Source organism: Cyanistes caeruleus, chromosome 5, assembly GCF_971803275.1.
Source record: "Cyanistes caeruleus chromosome 5, bCyaCae1.hap1.1, whole genome shotgun sequence".
In the NCBI taxonomy this organism is placed as follows: Eukaryota; Metazoa; Chordata; class Aves; order Passeriformes; family Paridae; genus Cyanistes; species Cyanistes caeruleus.
In genome coordinates this window covers 26,631,285-26,650,604 of record NC_141705.1, presented here as the reverse complement: position 1 = coordinate 26,650,604, position 19,320 = coordinate 26,631,285, and the positions used below count along the sequence as shown (strand labels likewise).

The following is a 19,320-nucleotide window of genomic DNA, read 5'->3' as shown; positions in this document are numbered from 1 at the left end:
GGCTGAAAGTGATGTAGAAGTAAAAGAGCAAAGCGTCACCAAGAAGAGCCTGTGTCAAAGGATTTAAACCAAGGATAAAATACGTGTCAATGTGCTTTTGCAACATCTGTGGGTGTAAAACTTGAGGTGGAACGTGGCAATTCAGTACAACTGTGTGGGTTGCCCAGTGCTTTTTTTCCAAAGTATAATTGTGTAAGCCTCTTCATTCAGTCTGCAAAGGATGACTTGTTAAACAAGAGACATGGTGAATTACATATGTACATACTCATATATCATCATGTTTTCCATCCCTATTTAATTGCTTACCACCCCAAATGATTGTTCAGATATTCTCAGCTGCAGAAGTCTTCCAGAAATCATAAGAGAAGTAATAAGTCCTGTGAATAGTGTACCAAAGAAGAACAATAACCTCCTTTTCTCTGGGGCAGTATGCCAAGAACACAATGAAGTGCTTCAGTGTCTAAGAACATATGTCCTAGGGCTAAATGAGGACATGGGTAAGCCACCTGACATTCCCTTGGGAGTGTTATTTTTAAGACAAAAAAGTTGATTCATTTCTGAAAGAAGTTTAAAGTGTTCTGGAGATAATTCAACCAAATTTGTAGATTTCAAGTCCTTTTGCAGTCACAGTGAATTACTGTTTCTAAGGGTTATTGGGTTTTAAGGGCTGGAGATTCTCTGTTTGGGAGTTGGCCTAGTACTGTATTTATTAACTTGGTGGAAGTGGTAAAAACTAAGTAATAAAATCCAACTCCTATGCATATTTACTCAGGATTTTAAGGAGTATTAGTTAAACTCTGGTATGCCAGTATTAAATTACAAGTTTAATATTGATGATAACCCTTGGGAAGCTTAATTCTAGAAGATGAGATTTCACCTGTTTATTCAAACAATTCTCTTCTTTTTAAATTTGCTTTAATGTTTAGGAGGGCAATCAGAGAGTATTGTAGACACTGGCTAGAGATGGTAGTTACTTTTTTTGTGCGTACTGACTTACCAGTCAGAAGAGGGAAAATTGAATGGTAGAGTACAGAAAGAAGGAAACAATCATTTGAAGGGCCAGAACATTTGAAAACAAATTCTGAAGGACAGAAAAGAAAAAAAATTATCAATTCATGTTGAAACACCTAACCTATAAATTATTTAAAGCCTTCAGGATGTATTTGAAAACATGACACTGTAGATGGACTAGGAGTCATAAATCATTAGTAGGGTCAAATTTAGACATCTGGATTTAGGTGCATAGAAGGGAAAATGTTGATGATGATTATATTAGAGCTTATTATATAAGCTTTAGTTATATTTGTCCCACCTAATTGATTAGGTTTTATTTGTTTTAAGGCATGTAAAATAATTTAAAAAAAGTAGTCAACAGAACTGATATTTAAACATAGTTTTCATTTTGTAATAAAAGGTTAAGGCTTATTAGGAGAGAAAGCTAAAACAGCATATGGCTCTAATGTGAATATAATTGGTCTCTATAGGAACACAGTTAAGACAAGGATTTAATGATACCGTGCACATCTAGTGATAGAGAATAAACTGCTTTTGGGATAACTAACTCAATTCTACAGCTGATGGGACTGAAGCCAAGACAGGTTAGATGTTCAAGCTCTCATGACAAGTGCTAGTTGAATAGTAACTAGAGTCCATCTTTATTTGTTCTGGGTATATGCCTCTATTCCAGAATTTGCTAAATATTAACATTGTTGTTGCCATTGTCTATGGCTCCATGAAAGCCATTGCATACACACCTTCAGATGTGAGATGTGACAGGTTCTGCCTCCCTTAAGGAGATCTATTGGTCTTGGGATGTTTTAGAAAGCCTGTGACACACAGGGAGGAGTGTCTGACCTCCAATGCCTGTGTTCTGCAAATGTTGTTAAGGTGGCAGGAGGAATGGGAATCAGTAAGGGCTAGTCACAGCACTTCCTTGGTGGCACAGTGCTGTGGGGGCAGGCAGTAGGAGGCTGCCACTGCCTTGTGGCAGAGTACTTTGGGGTGTATTTCAGGGATTGCTCAGACTCCCAAAGGAGACTTATCCTGGCATTGCTCTAGTGGGGACTTGCTGTTTGTACTCATAACTGTGACCATGGGGTTATCTGGGTCCTGGAGTTTCTGCCACAAAAAAGGGAGAGGTCTACATGTGTCCATAAACCCCAGAACAGATGGTCCCATGTTTGTGGGAGATGAGCATACACTGTTAGAAATAAGCCTGAATCATCTGCTTTCAGTCTGCAGTAAGGTTTAGAGCTCTTCATGTCCAGAGCCTTATTCTGGAGAAGCCAGCCAAACAGTATCTCATACTGGCCTACTTTCCTTCTCTCCAAAGAACTAGGGATTAGCTGATGCTCTTGTTTTCTTTATTAACAGTTTAAGGGCTGGATGAATTTTGAAGTAAGCTAAACAGCTGGATGAATTTTGAAGTAAGTTAAACAAAAGTTGAGATTAAATTATTTTCCTGGCACTTGTTGTTAAAGATTGTTATTGAAGCTTCCCAAGAAGTACAAAAGAATTTTGAGTTAATAACAACATCTGGAAATTAGACTAACAAGTAGATGTAAGGGACATCATCTGTCCTGCTAAATTGCTCTCACTCAGTTTGTCAAATGTCCAACTCCCTTAGCAGCACAGTTGCCCAGTTGGCTTTGTGGAGTACAAGAGCTTTCTGCATTCCTCGCAAGTATCCGGCATTGCTACTGGGAGAGATAGGTCTATGTTTCTTAGGCTGTGAACAAGGAAAACAATTTATCTGGATTTCTTCAGTCCTCTACTGACTTGAAAAATCTCATCTGTGAACATAAGTGTGCCAAGATTGTTTCTTATTCTTGGTTCTTTCAAGTGGAAAATGGACCTCAGCAAAAGGATTCCAGCCAGTGAAGCTCTGTGTTCTTGCATAAAACTGAACAAAGTTAAAAGCTGAGTGTATTTGGCGATTCCTCCAGTCTTGGAAGAGCATTCACTGATTTACTCAGTTGGTCGCAAAATCTACTTTCCTCTTTACTTGTTTCCTTATCCCTATGGAGATAATTAAGTGTTTTATGAAAAAAATAAGACCTGGATATTTGGAACAGTGCATTGATAATTCTGACCTTTGCTCTTTAGAAACCTTGTTCATCCATAAATTTTTATTGGATGCATAAGCGCCTTTGGATTCTGAATTTTAAAAAATTACTTCTACCAGTAAATCTATCTTGAAAAATAATTATATTCTTGAAGCAATGCCTGCATTGCACTACATAGACTGCAGCATTAATTTCAAATGGAAAAGAAGTCATACTGGTAAATTGCATCTTAATGTCTACAAATGTGGTTTTTCCAGTTGATTTTCTGTTTAACTGTTAAAGTGAAAGTCTTTTCGTTCCACTCAGTCTACTCTTACTCAAACCCAGATTTTTGACAAACCTTTAATATCAGTTGCTGGTAATTTCTGCCACAGTATGTCTGTCTTGAGTGATCTGCTTTGCCAGTAACAGAAATACTTCTTCCCTTCAGGCTAATTGTGCACATCATCATTTCTACGTGTATTATGAACTGTGTAAATTTGATATGGTAAAACATTGAAAATGTTGATATCCAGTGCTGTTATTTTCATATTTAGCAATGAATTATTTATTCAATTAGTTATTAAAAGAATAAAAACAAAACCAAGTAATACCTGCTGTAATTGAAAAGTAGGCAAAATTGATCTGCAGTTCTTTTAGGAATCTGCTCTAAATTCTTGAAAGCTGGAGGTGGAATTCAACCAATATGTTTACAAATTAATTATCGTAGGAATAAAGGATTGAAGTGGGCCATTTGTATTGAATTAAGTCTTGTGAACATTTATGCAGCTGCTCATTAGACATTCATCATGCTTCACCTTAGAGCAAGTGACATTTGTTTGCCTCTGCTCTTGTGTCCACTGCTGGAAGACTGATTGATACAGTGATGTTTCTTAATGTCTTGTGTAAAAATATTCATGTATTATTTATCCCCATTGGTTGTAGTACCAGTATTGAACTTTCATGTAAATATTTATGCATTCAAAGGACAGTTTTTAGTTAAACTTCCAGGAATGGAGTGATTTGAGCTGCACAGGGAGGGATAGGCTTTGTATTGAGGCATTTCTATGGTCCTGTTTTTACTACAACTGTATCACTTGAAAGAAATTATACCTGCTCTTTTACAATGAAGAGGCCTAGACATTTTTTCCTTCCTCTGTCATTTTCAGGTTTTAACTCCACATTTATAGCTCTTACCCTAGCTTCAAAATGCATCATTTTTATACTGTTAAATTTCATCCCACTTATATTTGTCCAATACTCAAAGCAATCCAGCTCTGCTGGCTGCTCTTTCTCCATATTAATGATGTTCCACAAGCTTCTGACAGCACCTGTTTTGGCACCATTTATTACCAAAATTTGTACTATAAATATGTACAAGCACACAAAAGAACACTCTTATTTTACCTTTTCTTTTTTTTTTTTATTCTGTTACTTCTCTGTTGCATATTACCTGCCATCTGCTTTTGGGTGTTTCTTAGATATCTTACAATTCTTGTAATTGTAGTCTTTTCCCACTGAAATGTGGTTATGGCACAAATAATGCTCTGTTAAATCCATGTGCATTGTAATTAATTAATTGGTTGTGTATCAATTTTGACATGATGTTCTTTGATAAATGTACTTTGCATTTTACCCCATTTTTAGGTGTGATGTAAGATATTTTTTTCTTGGACATTTGTCCTGAAGCTTTTCAACACTCTTGACATCAGCTAAATAAGGCAGCTAATTTCACCATCTATTTGACACAAATGTTGGTCTTATCCTTTCCTAGGCCAGTCTAGTCTCTGTTATGTCTTACTCTTTATCTTCCATTTATCAGAGTACTGAAACGCAGGGTTGCTTCATCACATGATGTTCAGTGTTTCTTGGATGGGACAGGTCCCCCAGTAGTGAGATAGGTCACTAGTCTGTCATGTGTCTGTTACTTCCATAATATCCAGTCTCATTCCCTACACTATTATTTCATTCTGTTTCCTAAGATTATTTCTTTAGTGCAAGATTATTTCTTTAGTGTTAATTGTGCCAAACTAGCCATTCATTGTTTTTAGTTGAGTTAGTTTCCACACATCATCAGTCTGATTTTTTTCCCTGCTCCCCATCCTCCTATGTTCTGTGAACTTTTGGGTTTCACTGTGATGCTTTCCAGTGACAACCTGTTGATTTTACCCTCTCTGTATACTTATGAAGAGGCATGAGGCTTCAGAGTGTTGTGTTGTTGTTGAGATTTGTATTTGTTTCTATGTGTATGTGTGTGTGTGTGTGGTTGTTTTAGTTTTGTTTTAATATTGCTTTCAGTAGATGTCATTTTTTTCAAGTCCTGTATTTGGGTTTAATGTAGTTGACAGAGTCTGGGACAAGTGTACCTGTTTCACACATTCTGCTTGATAACTCTTAATAGCAAAGGTTATTTCTTAGACAATATGGAATATGGAATTCCTGGCATTTGTGCAAAAAGGTTATCAGTATTTTTAAATTCTTCAACAATGGTTGAGGTCAAACTTTTCCTTTCCACTTCCAGGAATTTAATATTTAATAATTTGATAAAAAATTATCAAGTGCTTTGTCAGCATAATGTATTTCTCACAAATCAGGCTTTGATGCCCACACAAACTTTTGACTATGCATGATCTAGAGTTTGAGCAGCGTATGACTGTGATGGAGCAGGAAGATGAGAGCAGGACAAGATGCTTTCACTAAAGTCCTGTTGCCATTAGTTGCCATATTCTGCCTGTGAACCTCAAAATGTGCTTTAAGAGAACAAAATGACAGCTGAGACTTGTTGTGGTTGAAACAGGTCTCCACTTGACTTCTTAGGACTTGTCTGCCACATTGCAATGAAACGACCTGAAACAACAGAGGGACTTGAAAAATCCAAAGGGCTGGTAGGATTGAAATTAGATTAACATTAGTCTGTTGTGCTGAAGTCTCCCTCTGTGAGCAAGCAGCAGGGAAGATGATGAGGATTTAGACCTTGGGAAAAAACATTTAATTGCTGATTACCACCAGTTACTTTCCCAAATTCCTTTCCTCAGCTACTGGGATAGTAGAATGCTGCAACTATATTTATCAGCCAGCTGTCCAGGGAGATTGCTGTGTAGAAGTTGGCTGGAACTCTCAAACCCTGGATCTGAGTGGTTCTATGGGTATTGTAAACATCACAGATGAGATGCTGCGCTCCTTAATGCCAGTATAAGTTTTGTTAATGACTTTCTAAGGTCAGGGTTTTCCTTATACTTACACATGTGTTGGACTTTCTTTTGGAGGTATTCTGAGGGTGGGAAAGAATTTGATTGTTTATCTAAAACGGTGTTGAATGGATCTCAAACTGATCCAGTGCTGCATCTGGATTCACTTTCACAAGGAACAATGTGGAACAAAACTCTTGAATTTTATTTTTTTTTAATTGAAATCAGAAGCCTTGAAAGCCCTCCGATTTTTCAGATTCGTATGATGAGGGAAGGGCTGGCAACTGCATGTTTTCTCAATTGAAGCAAGTTATCAGATTTTGAATATGCTACAATATATCAGGACTGCTCTGGGTAATAATGCAGTGATTATCAAAGGTATGCTGCAAGGCATTGTGGACTGACATTTTCAAATCACCGTGTAAATCTGCCTGACACAGCTTTAAAAGAAATAAAACAAGACTGAAAGCTCCAGTGTTTAGTCTAAAAACACACATGGCCATAGTTGCTGTTTTAGCCTATGTGGGCTAACCGTGGAAGCCTTTTGTCAGCCCTCTGGCCTACTGAGTGGTGTCAGCTTGATTTGTGTGTTAATTTGCTGACTTTTTGGTTTGATGCTTTCCATTAAAATTCACATGAAGAGCTTGTGTGTTTTTGCTTTATTTAGCAGCTTTCTCAAGTCTAAATGCTATTCCAAAGACTGCCATTGATATCACTGAAACTAAGAGGAAGAGCTTTCAACATTTATTTGCTGTTGGAATCATTTATTTGCCATTTATATGATACTGAAAGGATGAAGGCAGATGGGGAGTCTTGTTAAGTGATGATATAACCAAACACAGAGAAGAAACACAGTGGCAGTTTTACAAGATTTTTCCTTTATGGAAAAATTCTGACTGAAATGATCAGTGTTGTACGCTATGAACTGCTTAGCATCAGGACACTCTCATGTCTTCCTGGCACCAAAGATTGTCATATTTAAGCTAAAGGATCCTCCTCACTCTATCTCATATATCCCTGCTTTTTAGGTCTGGTTTGCTTGAGGAAGATGACTTGTTACTGGCAGAGGCTTCTAGCAACCGGCCCTGGATTGGGTCACAATCCAGACTTGCAGCTAGGATGGTGTTTTGACACCATTTTTGCCTGTCTGTTGAGGGTGTGTGTAATTGCCTGTGATAATTTTCTTGGGATAGATGAGCTGCCTTCCTTCCTGAAAGAGTTCCCTTCCAAAACATAAATTGCTTGAGCAGTTCAGCTGGCATTTTAGCATTGGATGAAGCAGCAGCTAATCCTGTATTATTTGTCTGGCCCAAATGGTTCCCCTCATTCTCTTCTAATAAGGAGAGATCTACAGGACCTTGTGTGGGTGATGCGGTGTTTATTTTCAAACAGCTGGTGAAATCATGCTGTGGTTACATCATGTCAGAAAATGAAGAATCACACCTTGGAAGTGTCCCTTCCAAGAACAGCTCCAGAAATCAGGTGCTTGTGTCACTAACTTTATATCTGTTTCTTGAGTCAAAGCTAATCAAAAAATGTGCTCTCAGGAAATTGTGAGCAGATTTGAGTTTTCTGCAAGGTAGAAGGCTCACAAATTCCCATTGGACTTTTGGTAAAAACAGAAAGATTGTTTAGAAGTAGTCATCAAATATTATTTCCCTAGCTGGAATGAATGTCCCTCTTTGTCGGAAAACAAAATTATTACCCTTTGTGTCACCATCTGTTGTGGATTGTTAAAAATCTGCCATATTACATACCTCAAGGCACAATTCATGAATGTCATATGTCTTTGTCCTGACCTGTTGCTGCAGCTGAAGCTTCCAGTGATTGCAGCATAGCTAAGATCATGTCCATAGTGGAGAGGCCTCTAAACTTCTCCATAACCTTTTCACTATAATTTAAAAAATTTAGTTTTGCATTTGTCACCACTGAATGCTGTGTCCTGTTTTCCTTTCTACAGGCAGAGTCACCCCAGAACAGCTCAGCTCATACATTCAGCTTTTCAGAAACAATCTCAAAGCTTTGGAGAACCACTGCGGTCTTCTGCAGCTTGTGCTGGCCACAGTCCAGACTTTGAAACACCCCCAGACTTCCAAATGGGACAATTTCCTTGCCTTTGAGAGATTACTTCTGCAGGTACACATTATGTTTAATGTTTTGATTTTCCATTGCATTCTGTAACTTGAATTTGTTTATGAAAAAGTGTGTTGGGATGTCTTGCTGAAGAGCTGTTCCTTATTACCAAATTGGTGAGAGGAATGGGAACCTACATATTTATTCTTTTATAGCTGTGTCTAAGAAATTATATAAAGAGTAGGCATTAAAGGTGAAGTATATAAGTAATCTGAATTGGGTGACAGTTTTGCATTTATATGAACTTTCAAGAAGATATAACTTTCGTCATTGCCTAGGATTGTTGCTGTTATTATTATTATTAATAATTATTAGTAGTAGTAATTATTATTATTTATTATTATATGCTTTTTGCAGTAATGTGCTGAATCAAATGCAGAGAGGAGTTTCTTACTATATAAGTGTAAAACTTGTGTAATATACTCAGTTGATGAGTAGATGAATGTTGGAAATTCCATGCACCAAGAGAGTGAGATTTCTCTTGTTCACAACTGTCATCTACCCTCAGTTTTTCCCACCACCACATTTTTTATGGCATCCTGTTTGTGACCACAGTATTATTTACATACCATTTTCTATCACATTTGGATTTCTCTCAGGAAATTTAGAGTTAGTGGTATACTGAACTCTATCCCACTAACCTTTGGAGATGTACCAAAAAAAGAAGCTTTTTCTAAGAACCTAGTAAAGCTAATTTCTGCTGAAGTTCCCAGCAAGCTTAATACTTTTCTACCTGTCTCTTCTGCCATTTTATTGTTTTAACCATCTTCTGAAACCCTATCAAGAGGCATGTCTTAATGAGCAAACTCCTAATGAAGTTAGAGTCAGCCTTAAATGAGTGAAAACCAGATATCTCTGTAAAAATCAAGCATCTAGAACAACCAACCAATATGATTCTCCTCATGATCTCTGGCAGCAGGGTACAGCCCCTGGTCCTTCAAGAAGAACATGCCCACACATCACAGCTTTGTAGTCAATGACTGTCTGCAAGGTTTGGAGAGCAAAAAACTACAAAACTTAGATAGTAGCAAGCTCTTGTCTAAATTAATTTTTGAAACTACTATCTCTTGGTAAGACTGAAATATTTTTGAGTATCATAGGCAACTTTCTTTTTCTATTTAAAAGAAACAACACACCTCAGGTCAAATAACTCATTCCAGCCGTTCTTTTATTTTTCTGTAGAAGATGGGACTGACAGCCCATAGTCTCCTTCTCTCTCCCACATTGAGTCAAGTCGCATAGCTCTTCTCAGAGCCTGGCTAAGTTCCATCTTAAAGCCAGTTCAGCTTTAGAATTATAATAAAGCTGCACCCTCAGCATTGTTTTCACAACAGACAGCTGACTATATAAAAGCCACACAGTAAATCAGCAGGGAGTGGGAAAACAGAGGTAAGGAACGACCAAACTATATATTTCATAAAAAACAAATGTTTAACATGCACTCCCATAATCGTAGGTGGCTTTGGATTATACCCTCTGCCTTCCACCCATCATATTAAGGTAACCTGTGTTAGCCAAAGCAAACTTCCTAGGCTGACATTTGTAACTGTTCCTTAAGCACATAGTTATTTTCAGTAGTTCAAACACCAGTTATTTTGAATTACATGGACTCTATTTTGAAGACAAAGTCTGACATGCATTTTCTGCTTCTGAGCACATGGCCTGTCTTTGAGCTGTTGACAGGGCTTTGTAGGGAGAGCAAAGTGTTGAGACCCAGAAGACATTAAAGACATATTTATTTAAAAAAAAAATCAGGACATTACTTTGTGAATGCTTGGTACATAGCACACTGTACTAAATTTGATGCTGTCATAGTTTATTTCAGCAGTATTACTGAGAAATTCTTAAGCATATTTTTTGTTTCATATCGTTTAAAATAATAAATCTTAAAGCATCCTCAATAAAATGTACTTGTTTCAACATGTAAGTAGCATTGTATATAGGAACAGCATGGAAGACAACTGTTTGTAAAGTATCTACTGGGACTAATATTGTTAGACTCTGACAATGTAGGAATTGTAGATTTTCTGCTGAAGGATGCATGTCAGACTCCAGCTGATGCTAAAGGAGATAAGCCAGTAAAAACAGTTGATGTTAGAATCTCAGATTTCCCAAAAAAATAAATCTGCAGTGTTGGAATTTCTGACATTACTGGATTTCTCTGATGGCTCTCATGATTCTCTGCTTAGTCTATTTCATGCTTTTCAGTAAAAAACACGTTGATAAGAAACTTTAGTCGAACCATTAGACTTTTATGTTTTTCTTTTTTGTTTTATGTTTTAAAAAACCTTTTATGTTTTTCTTTTTTCTCTCTACTCTTTGATTTACCCTTTTCAATTGCAAGTACTCAGTTCAAAAAAATGGCCTGCTAGAGGTCAAAACAGCCCACTTCTAGACTTTTGTTATAACTAAAATCTCTACATTTTTCAGACCTATGTTGGCTCATTAAATTTTTTACACCTGCATGAAGGAAATTTGGTTTTGACTGAAGGTCTGCTCAAAGTGCAGCTGCATATTTACCTTTAGCAGAGTGTTGTTCTTTCCTTAACTGGGATGGATGAGTAGTTTGGAAGTAATATTAGATTTCAATGGAATCACAGTGTTGAGCTCAAAGGAAAGAGAATCATGATCTAAGAGTAATGCATCAAAATTATTAATTTTGTCAGTCACAAGTTTGCTCTGTGTTCTACTGTTCTTCCTCTGCACATGATAGAGCTTTCACTAGTGAGGAGCTTTAAATGCTGTGTGAATTGAAAGTTTGTCCTGTTTACAAAGGAGATACCCTACCCCATTTCTTCTCTTGAGATCCTCTTTCTACTTTTTCTCATTCTGACCATCCATAAAACTGATAGATGGGAAAGGGAACACAGACTAAATGCTGCACTCCACAGCCTGTAACTCCCCAGTGTTCCTCACGTGAATGCTTTGTTTTCCTGCAAGATTTAGTATTTAGGGAGGTAACAAAGTAATAAAGAGTGTTGCCACTCCATACTTTTTAGCTATATTCCCTATTCCTCTAAAATTTATGTCTTTATTGCAGGTTTATTAAGCAGTGTAGACCCATGAAATACAAAAGCACAAGAAGAGCTCTCTCCAGAGTAAACAAAATGTGACACTTTGAGAGAAAAAAACTTTTGCTGTTTTTAGCATATACTACTCATATATTTACTGAGCAGGGATTTTTGCCTCCAAATTCAGTTTAAAAGTACCCAGCAGACAGTGTGAATGCGTCCATAATGTGCCCCAAAGGAAAGTGCTGTTCCTCTTTGATTTGAACTACTCTAAAATTACTGAGGTTGGGCGTTACCTCTTAGAATTGGCTGAATCCTTCTGGCATAATTTATTCAAGATTTAAGAATAAAGTACTTGTCATACTGAGTATAAGTCTATTTTATTAATACCCCCACCATTTAAATTCCAAATTTAGAGGGTTTTTTCAGTGATCCTTCCCAAAAGAGGAAGCTGTCTTTCTTGTTTAGTATGAGGACATTCTCTTCTTTTTTAAGATGTCTGTGGTAAACTTCTTTCTAAAACTGCAAATGTACCAGCATTGTTAGAATATCTGGATTGGCAAAAATAAAGATATCTGGAAGATTATTAAATTCATTGTTATTATAGTGTTGGAGAGGGAAATCTTGCTTCTTGAGATTTTTTGTGAAACTAAATTTTTGCACCTTCTGTCCAACATTTCACAGTTTCCTGGGAAATTAGACAGCTTCAGCATTAACCTAAAAACCATGATGCTACCTACCATTGGATCTCATAACTGTCGAAGTTTTGTTTTGTGATGCTGATTAATGTCACATAATCTCAAGAGTAATTTGAATTAAATTCATAACAAATAATACTATAAAAACCCAGAACCCAAACAAATTCACAAAATCAATCCATAACCAAAAATCATTAACACAATCACAGTTTCATCCTATAGATCAGTGGATGTAATTACCTGTATGATGCCTAGCTGATAAAAAATTTCAGCTACCATATAAAAAGACAACTCTCTAATATTTTAGCAAAAGTAACTGTAATTTTTAGTCACTCCTGGTAGTGAGGTCAAATACTCTGGTGGTAGAAGCTGTATACATACACTTAGATGGAGATCTCTTGACAGTGTAGTATTTTCATCTCTAAAATTCCAAGTACTAATTAGTACTAATTTGATGCTGTAAAATTTGTCAGAATACAGATTTTATTGTTGTCCTTGGTGTCTAGAGAAACAGAAAGTATAAACATGTTTTTAAGGAAACAGAGACTTAATGCCAGATGTCATTCCAATGTTTTTATTTTCCTTTTGCCAGAAAGTGGTTATGAGTTAAATCAATGACATCATTCTTTCTCTTATGAATATTAGTGTTCAAAGTCGCAAAAAAAAAATGAAAGTGGAAAAATCGCAATGCTGCTGAGAGTTTTATATTGTAGTTCATGTTTCAATAGCAAGATCTAATAGCTAGAGTGTTAGTAACCATGCCATACTGTGCTGTGATTCTTTACCATTTTTACAAATGCAAAGTACAGGACTGATTACTTAATCAAGGGTGACATTATTATTTATTTGCACATAATGGGTTAGGCATTCCTCAAATATGCATGCCTGCACAGAATCCTTTGCCAATAAATTTGGGAACTCCTAAGACAGTTTACAAATTTTCCCTGTCTAGAACTCAATGTAGTTTTCAGACTGCTCAGCTTTTCTATAGGATACAGTAATTACTAGGTAATATTTACTGATTCTAAACTGGTGTAAACCAAGAGCTTAAGCATGGGCTTCAGTTTGCTGAGGCAAGCAGTAATACAAAGTGAAAAAATAGAAAACTGTTGGAGTACTTCCTCTTGCTCTGCAAGAATAATTCATAGGTCAGCTGTTGAGAGACCTTCACTTCTACATAGATTAGATTAAGATCAGTGACATTACTTGTTGTTATTATTTATATTGCTTATTCTGTGTTTAATTTATAATTACATAGCTCAGCTCAGTACAATAAATTATCTTTTTGGTGGCCTACAATGTTGATCAGTTCATCTCTTCTCAACAGATATTGCAACAGTATTTGGAAAGAAGACCCATTGTGCTAGCTGCCAACAATTAGAGATTTTACATTTAAAAAAAAATAAATCTTGAAATTAGCTCAGTCACTTTTCAACATAAAGTTACTTATGGAATGAGTTGTCTTGGAGTCTTGCATGATACCATGGTGATTGCAGAGGTCATCCTCAGGAATTTGGTATCTTTTGGGTGAGATTTCAGTTTGGACACTGATATGCATTCTGTCTTACACAACTAACAATAAAATGTAATTTGTTGGTGAAGTGACAATAATCATGTATCAATTACTTAAGCTTCCCAAGTATTTACTGTTAGTTCTTATTTAGCCATCTGTTTGTTAGACTTGCTGCATTTACACTGGAGTCCTCTCCATTACATGTAAACCCATTTGGATTCTTCCCTTACATATGCAATATTTTTAACTTCTTAAGTATTTATTCTACATAATATTTATGTTGCATTTCATGGCCTTTCATAAAAACTGGTATATACAAGCCTTGAAGTATCTTGACACCTTATGGTCTCAGTTCATTCATTTCTTTTGCTTGCTTGGTGCCTCTTATGCTCATGCTACCTTGTTTTTTACAGGAATTCAGATGTATTTGTGTTTTTTAAACATTTCTATAAACCAGAGCTATAAACTGCTGGAGGCATTTTAGTACTACAGCAATACAGGTAAAGCAGTGAACTAAGTTTGAGGAAGTGATGAGCTCTTTTGAGTGTGTTTGGTTTTGTGTCACCGTCTGTGACACTCCATGGAGAAGGAGTTTGTTAGTTATAATTTATATTCCATGGGCTTAGGGAGCTTAGTTATGGGGCATTTCCCAGGTTTGACATACCAGGATTAAGGCATTCCAAATAGTTTTGCTCAGAAAGAAAGATATATATATATATGTGTATATACACACATATAAATAATTTTATTCTATATGTATATATAGAAATCTTCTAGTTAAAATAATTTCCTGTAAGTAGAATGCTATTGCTCAGACTACTTTGAAAGTACAAAATAAAGTGCAGGTGAGGATTGTTTTAACATTGAATAAATGTTTGCAGAGTGAACAAAAGCTGTCTTTATTGACAGTTTATTAATCTGTTGAAAGAAAACTACTTGAAATTTTTCTAACTCTGGCTGACAAGGGGTTAAAATATTTTAAGTGTCATTTCCATATCACATAGGAGTTAAGAATATCCTTCAGTATTCTTGTCAAAGAAATGTGCTTTCATTTGGTCTGAAAATTGCCAAGTATTGCCTTTTCCCCTTAAAAAGTAGCATTAACTCCTTACTTTCTGTAAGAATTAGTATTAACTATGACAAAAGGCAGGTGCCCACAATCCCTGCCAGTAGACATAGAGGAGAAGTGAGGAGACACAGTATTAACAATGTTGATACCGTATTAACAATTCTTACACTGATAATTGTGCTCCAAGAGGCAAAGCTTCTGTTGCATGTTCTCCCAGTAGGTCCTTGCTTTGTTCTACACCGTGCTCCAGTGATAAGAGTTGCCTACTACCCGATTTCCTTTAATTGCAGGATCTGATTTCCAGTGTCTGCTTCTTAAGGAGATCGGTTCTACCCTCACAAAAAAATTTGTCTTGCTTCTTTCTGGTTTTACTTGCACAGGACAGGCTGAGTCATACATGAAATGTGTTTTAAAAAACACTTTTCCTACAATTTCCTACATGGCAATTATCTCCAATAGACTGGACAAATGTCATGGCTTATTAACCACCTCAAAATGGCATGCATTATTTTGGATCCAACAAAGTGGAGGAGTCAAGAACTCTTGGCAACAGCATCTTTTATATTGAAAGGCAGAGACTTGTAAGCAGTTCCTTTTTAGATGTGGATTCTGTGGTCACAGGTAAGCAGTGTAAGACTGCAGATTCCTTTAGTTCATCTTTTTGCCTCTTAACTACAGAAATCTCATTAGCGGTGCCCATTCATCAGTCTCGTGATGGACAGGTTAATTGTCAAAGTTTTGCTGGGTACTGAATCAAGTGTGTTTTTGTGGTGTTAAGTCTCTGCTAATAAGCTCATTAATTTGATGTTAATTGAGAGTTACTGGCAGGCAAAGTCATATATGAATGGAGATGGGGAAGTAGACAGCTCCATTTGCATTCTAGCATTTTATTTTGTATCAATTTCATTCATTATGCTACTCATAGTTATTTGATAAAAATACTAGTTTGGTGTATTTTTTTAATGCTTTCAGTCAAAATGTTTCACTCAGCTTGTCAAAGGCTGGATTAGAAAGGCAAGGGGTTTATTTTGAGATGATATGTAGCATTTCTTAGCTGTTAATCATAGTTGGATATTGCCCCCTTTTTAGAGCCAGACTGTGTTTACCTTTAGATTTTTTTCTGCTTTCACGAACTATACTGAAATCTTTAAGTAAATGAGCATTGCCTTATTTTTACAGTCCATGTGTCCTCCCTCCCAACAGATACTGTTGTAATAATAGTGAAGTCAACACCACAAAGCACAGTGTATGGTGAGAGCTTTATTCATAGGAGTTGATTATCATTATGTTTCTTAGCTCAAAGGCAGTAATCACCTATCAAATCTCGTGTCTGGAAACCAGTTTGATAGTGCTAGCACTGTATATGTGGGTTTGAGTGTGATTGTATTAGTCTGTCAGTTTGATTTTTCTTCCTTTGGAGAATACACTTGATTATTTCCTACAGACTGGCAAGGGGAAAGCAGAGAAACAACACAGTTGAAAACTAGTGAAAACTTTACTGTGGGCAATATCCAGAATTAACAGTGTGGCTGCCACATTGCATTTCCTTTGTCTCCCCCCCTTAATGAGTTATATTAACTTTCAACAGGCCCCCCACACTTCCTTGGATCAGATATTTCTAAACACATGGAGCATGCATAGACAGAGGTGCATTTACTTTCACTAGAAAAACAAGTATATTCTTAAATTTGATTTTGCTTGTTTGATGCAAAATAAGGTGGTGTTAATTTTCTGAGCTTTCAGGCCAGCTGAGATCAGGGTGGTCTAGGCCTTATTTGTCTGACTTAAGATTTTGTCTTTTATGTGGTGAAGTGGAACTGGCAGTGGAAAACTCACAAAACTGTTGTTTTCAATGAAAACTCCGTCCCCAAAGGAAACTACACAAAAAGACACTAGTGCACAGCAAGCTGGTTGTGGTTCGGTCCAGCTATGGAGCCACAGCAGATTTTGTTCATTATAAATGATTACATAATTGTTTGTAGATGTATAGTAGATGTATAGACTTGCTTGCTATTGTTTGCTCATTTCCAGCAAAGAAGGCAGGCTCTGCTCTCCTTCTTCTTCTCTGGGCTAGAAAAGCAAGTCATGTTTGCAAGCAACATGCTGATTTGGCCAGGAAAATACTAGTGGAATTTTACCTCTGCAGTAGGCAATGAAGAATAATTTTTAAAATCAAATCTGGCTTGCCAGAGTTCTGCCTGTATAATACTTATTGCTGGGAATCATTTTGGAGTTGACTGATTAGCTCTACTTTAAACAGAGTTCTTGCTCTAACTCTTCCCTCTTAGAGAGGTATAAAATATTAGAATTTAATCAAGGAGATTACTGCTACATTTGCTGTCCCATAGGTATGTGTAACAGACAAATGACTCAACCTCCTAGGTGTTTCCCACGTGTTCCTGAGTTTTCCTGAGGAATGAAGAGAGATTTTCCTCTAGAGGCTGTCTTTCTTTAGGTTATCTCCTGTTCACACCTCTTCAGCTAAGCTACCTTACTTTGCCATGAAGTTTCTCTAGGGACTCTCTCAGTCTAAAAAGATGCCTCTTCAAATGCCTCCCTATTTCACCCCATGGCACCATATTTGAGCAGAAGGGCATTAAGGTCATCATAGGACAAACATGATAAAAGTGGATTTATGCTCAAAGCTGCCTGGTGTGGTGTTCCTGGCAAGGTGCAGAGCAATGTGAGGGCTGATACAAGACACTCTGGTGTAACAAGGCTGCTTGATTCTCATTTGTATCCCACCTTTCTCCAAAGAGCAAAAGGAAGTATTTGCTCCATACCTAGAAATTATCTGCATTTCCTTATTCTGAGGCTTCTGTAGCATTGTAGTCTCTGTGTTTACTCTTTTGTGTATTTAATAAGAATGTTTCATTAAATAAAAATGTGGTAGGCATAGGAGAAAAAAATTATATTTCCTTCTGGATGTCCCCCCTGCACCACCTCATCCCAGACTGTTTGCCTTTTTGTGCCTTTAAAACAAATAGCACATGGTTCTGTGAGTGTTCCTGTAATTTAAAGTAGTTGTGTTGCCTGCAGAAATGAAGGGTACTGTGCACACGTAAAACTTGTACGGTATTTTCTAATGAAATACAACAGCTCATTTGTGCAGCTGTGTCTAATAAGGCATGAATACACTTAACTGCTGTTTATGTCCTCACACTGTTTGTCTGAAGTACAGAAATGCTGTACATTCACATTAGGCAATTCAGTATAGAAATCTAACTTGGACTGACTATTGATGGGAAGTATTTCATAATTTTGTAGCAGGTTAAAACATATGGTTGTGGTTACAATAAATAAATTACTTAGTCCATAAACCATTGCCATTCAGCACAACTGTCAGGTTGATGTAAGTTTATTCTTCAGGAAAATAAAATGTAGATAACAGATAAGTAATAAATTATAATCTGAGTCTCTGGGGAAGGGAAAAGTTTCAAATTCTTTTTAACGAGGGCATTTGGAAGAGAAGAGGAAAAGGTAATGTGCCAGAGATGAAAAACTCTCCAAACATGACTTAATTCTATCCATCAGTTTTACTTCTAGTATTTCTTCCCTACCCATCCTCAAGTCTAGGGAAAATGAAATAGCTGCTATGCCCTAGGAAGAAAATGATTCAGGCATGTTTCACAGTTGCATCTGACTTACCCTTGTATAGTACTGTTGCCATTTCTGAATGGAGCAGAAATGTTCTTCTGTGATAAAAAATAAGGAGCAATTTCAGTTTTTAAAAATTGTCTCTGGCTTTATCTGAGTTTCTTAACCCAGTGTTCTTCTGCAACACAGAAACAGAGATAGGACAGTTGAATTTGGGAAGATGTAGATACTGTATTAAGATACCTGTAACTATTAATAGCTGTAGATATTAAATGTATCTGCTCAGAATATTGTTTTCCAGTAACAGTATCAGAGTGTGGTTAACATAAAGGATCCCTGAGGAAGACTGGCACAGATCCTCAACTGCGTTTTTGTTAACATATATTTTAATTGTGGCTTTGGTGTCCCTGGTGACCAGGCTCTCACTGGCATGATTTTTTTAAGTTGTTTGGTTTTGAAAGTATATTTTTAAAAATCATTCATTCTTATATCTGTTTTAACAGATGTGATTATGAAAAAGCTCTGCAAGTCTCTGCTTACTTCACAAACAAAGAATATTAAAAAAGCTAATGTTTTTGATATCATATACCACCATTTTAAGTTCATTATCTTTACTGGACAGTAGTCTCAGCTGGGCATAATTCTTCTGATTGTAAGTATATGATACATAGGAATAAATAAATAAATTTAATTTTAAAAAAATAAGGTTTTCCCCCAGCCTGTAGGTGTACTTTCTGATCCAGTTATTTAATTTCTGGAATTCCACAAAAAAATTATCAGTGCTCAAAGAGTCAGTACACAACATTCAAGTACTCTGAATACCACAGTAGTTCTGGAGAGCTTTAGAGCAATTCAGTTAGCACCTTCTGTGTCCCCTTATCTACTGTTTCTCCAAGCTTGTCTTGGTGAGACCTTGGCTTTTGCCACAGTTGTTGGAAATTTGTGCTTTTTCTCTGTCCCATGAAAGAAAAGGCTGTTTGAGAAGCTACCTACTGCAGGAGAGAAATGGTTCCCAACGTCTCATTGCATCTACAGAGGTGACAACAGATGCACAAGGACATACAGTG

General features: G+C 36.6%; 1 protein-coding gene across 1 annotated transcript in view; it reads left to right on the top strand.

Moving 5' to 3' along the window:
* The window catches only part of SCFD2 (sec1 family domain containing 2), a 186,866-nt gene that overhangs the window by 40,450 nt on the left and 127,096 nt on the right, over nt 1-19,320 (top strand). Inside the window, exon 4 of the mRNA XM_023925784.2 lies at nt 8,193-8,368. Coding sequence (XP_023781552.2) covers nt 8,193-8,368 — 176 coding nt within the window. The remainder of the gene's footprint in view (nt 1-8,192; nt 8,369-19,320) is intronic.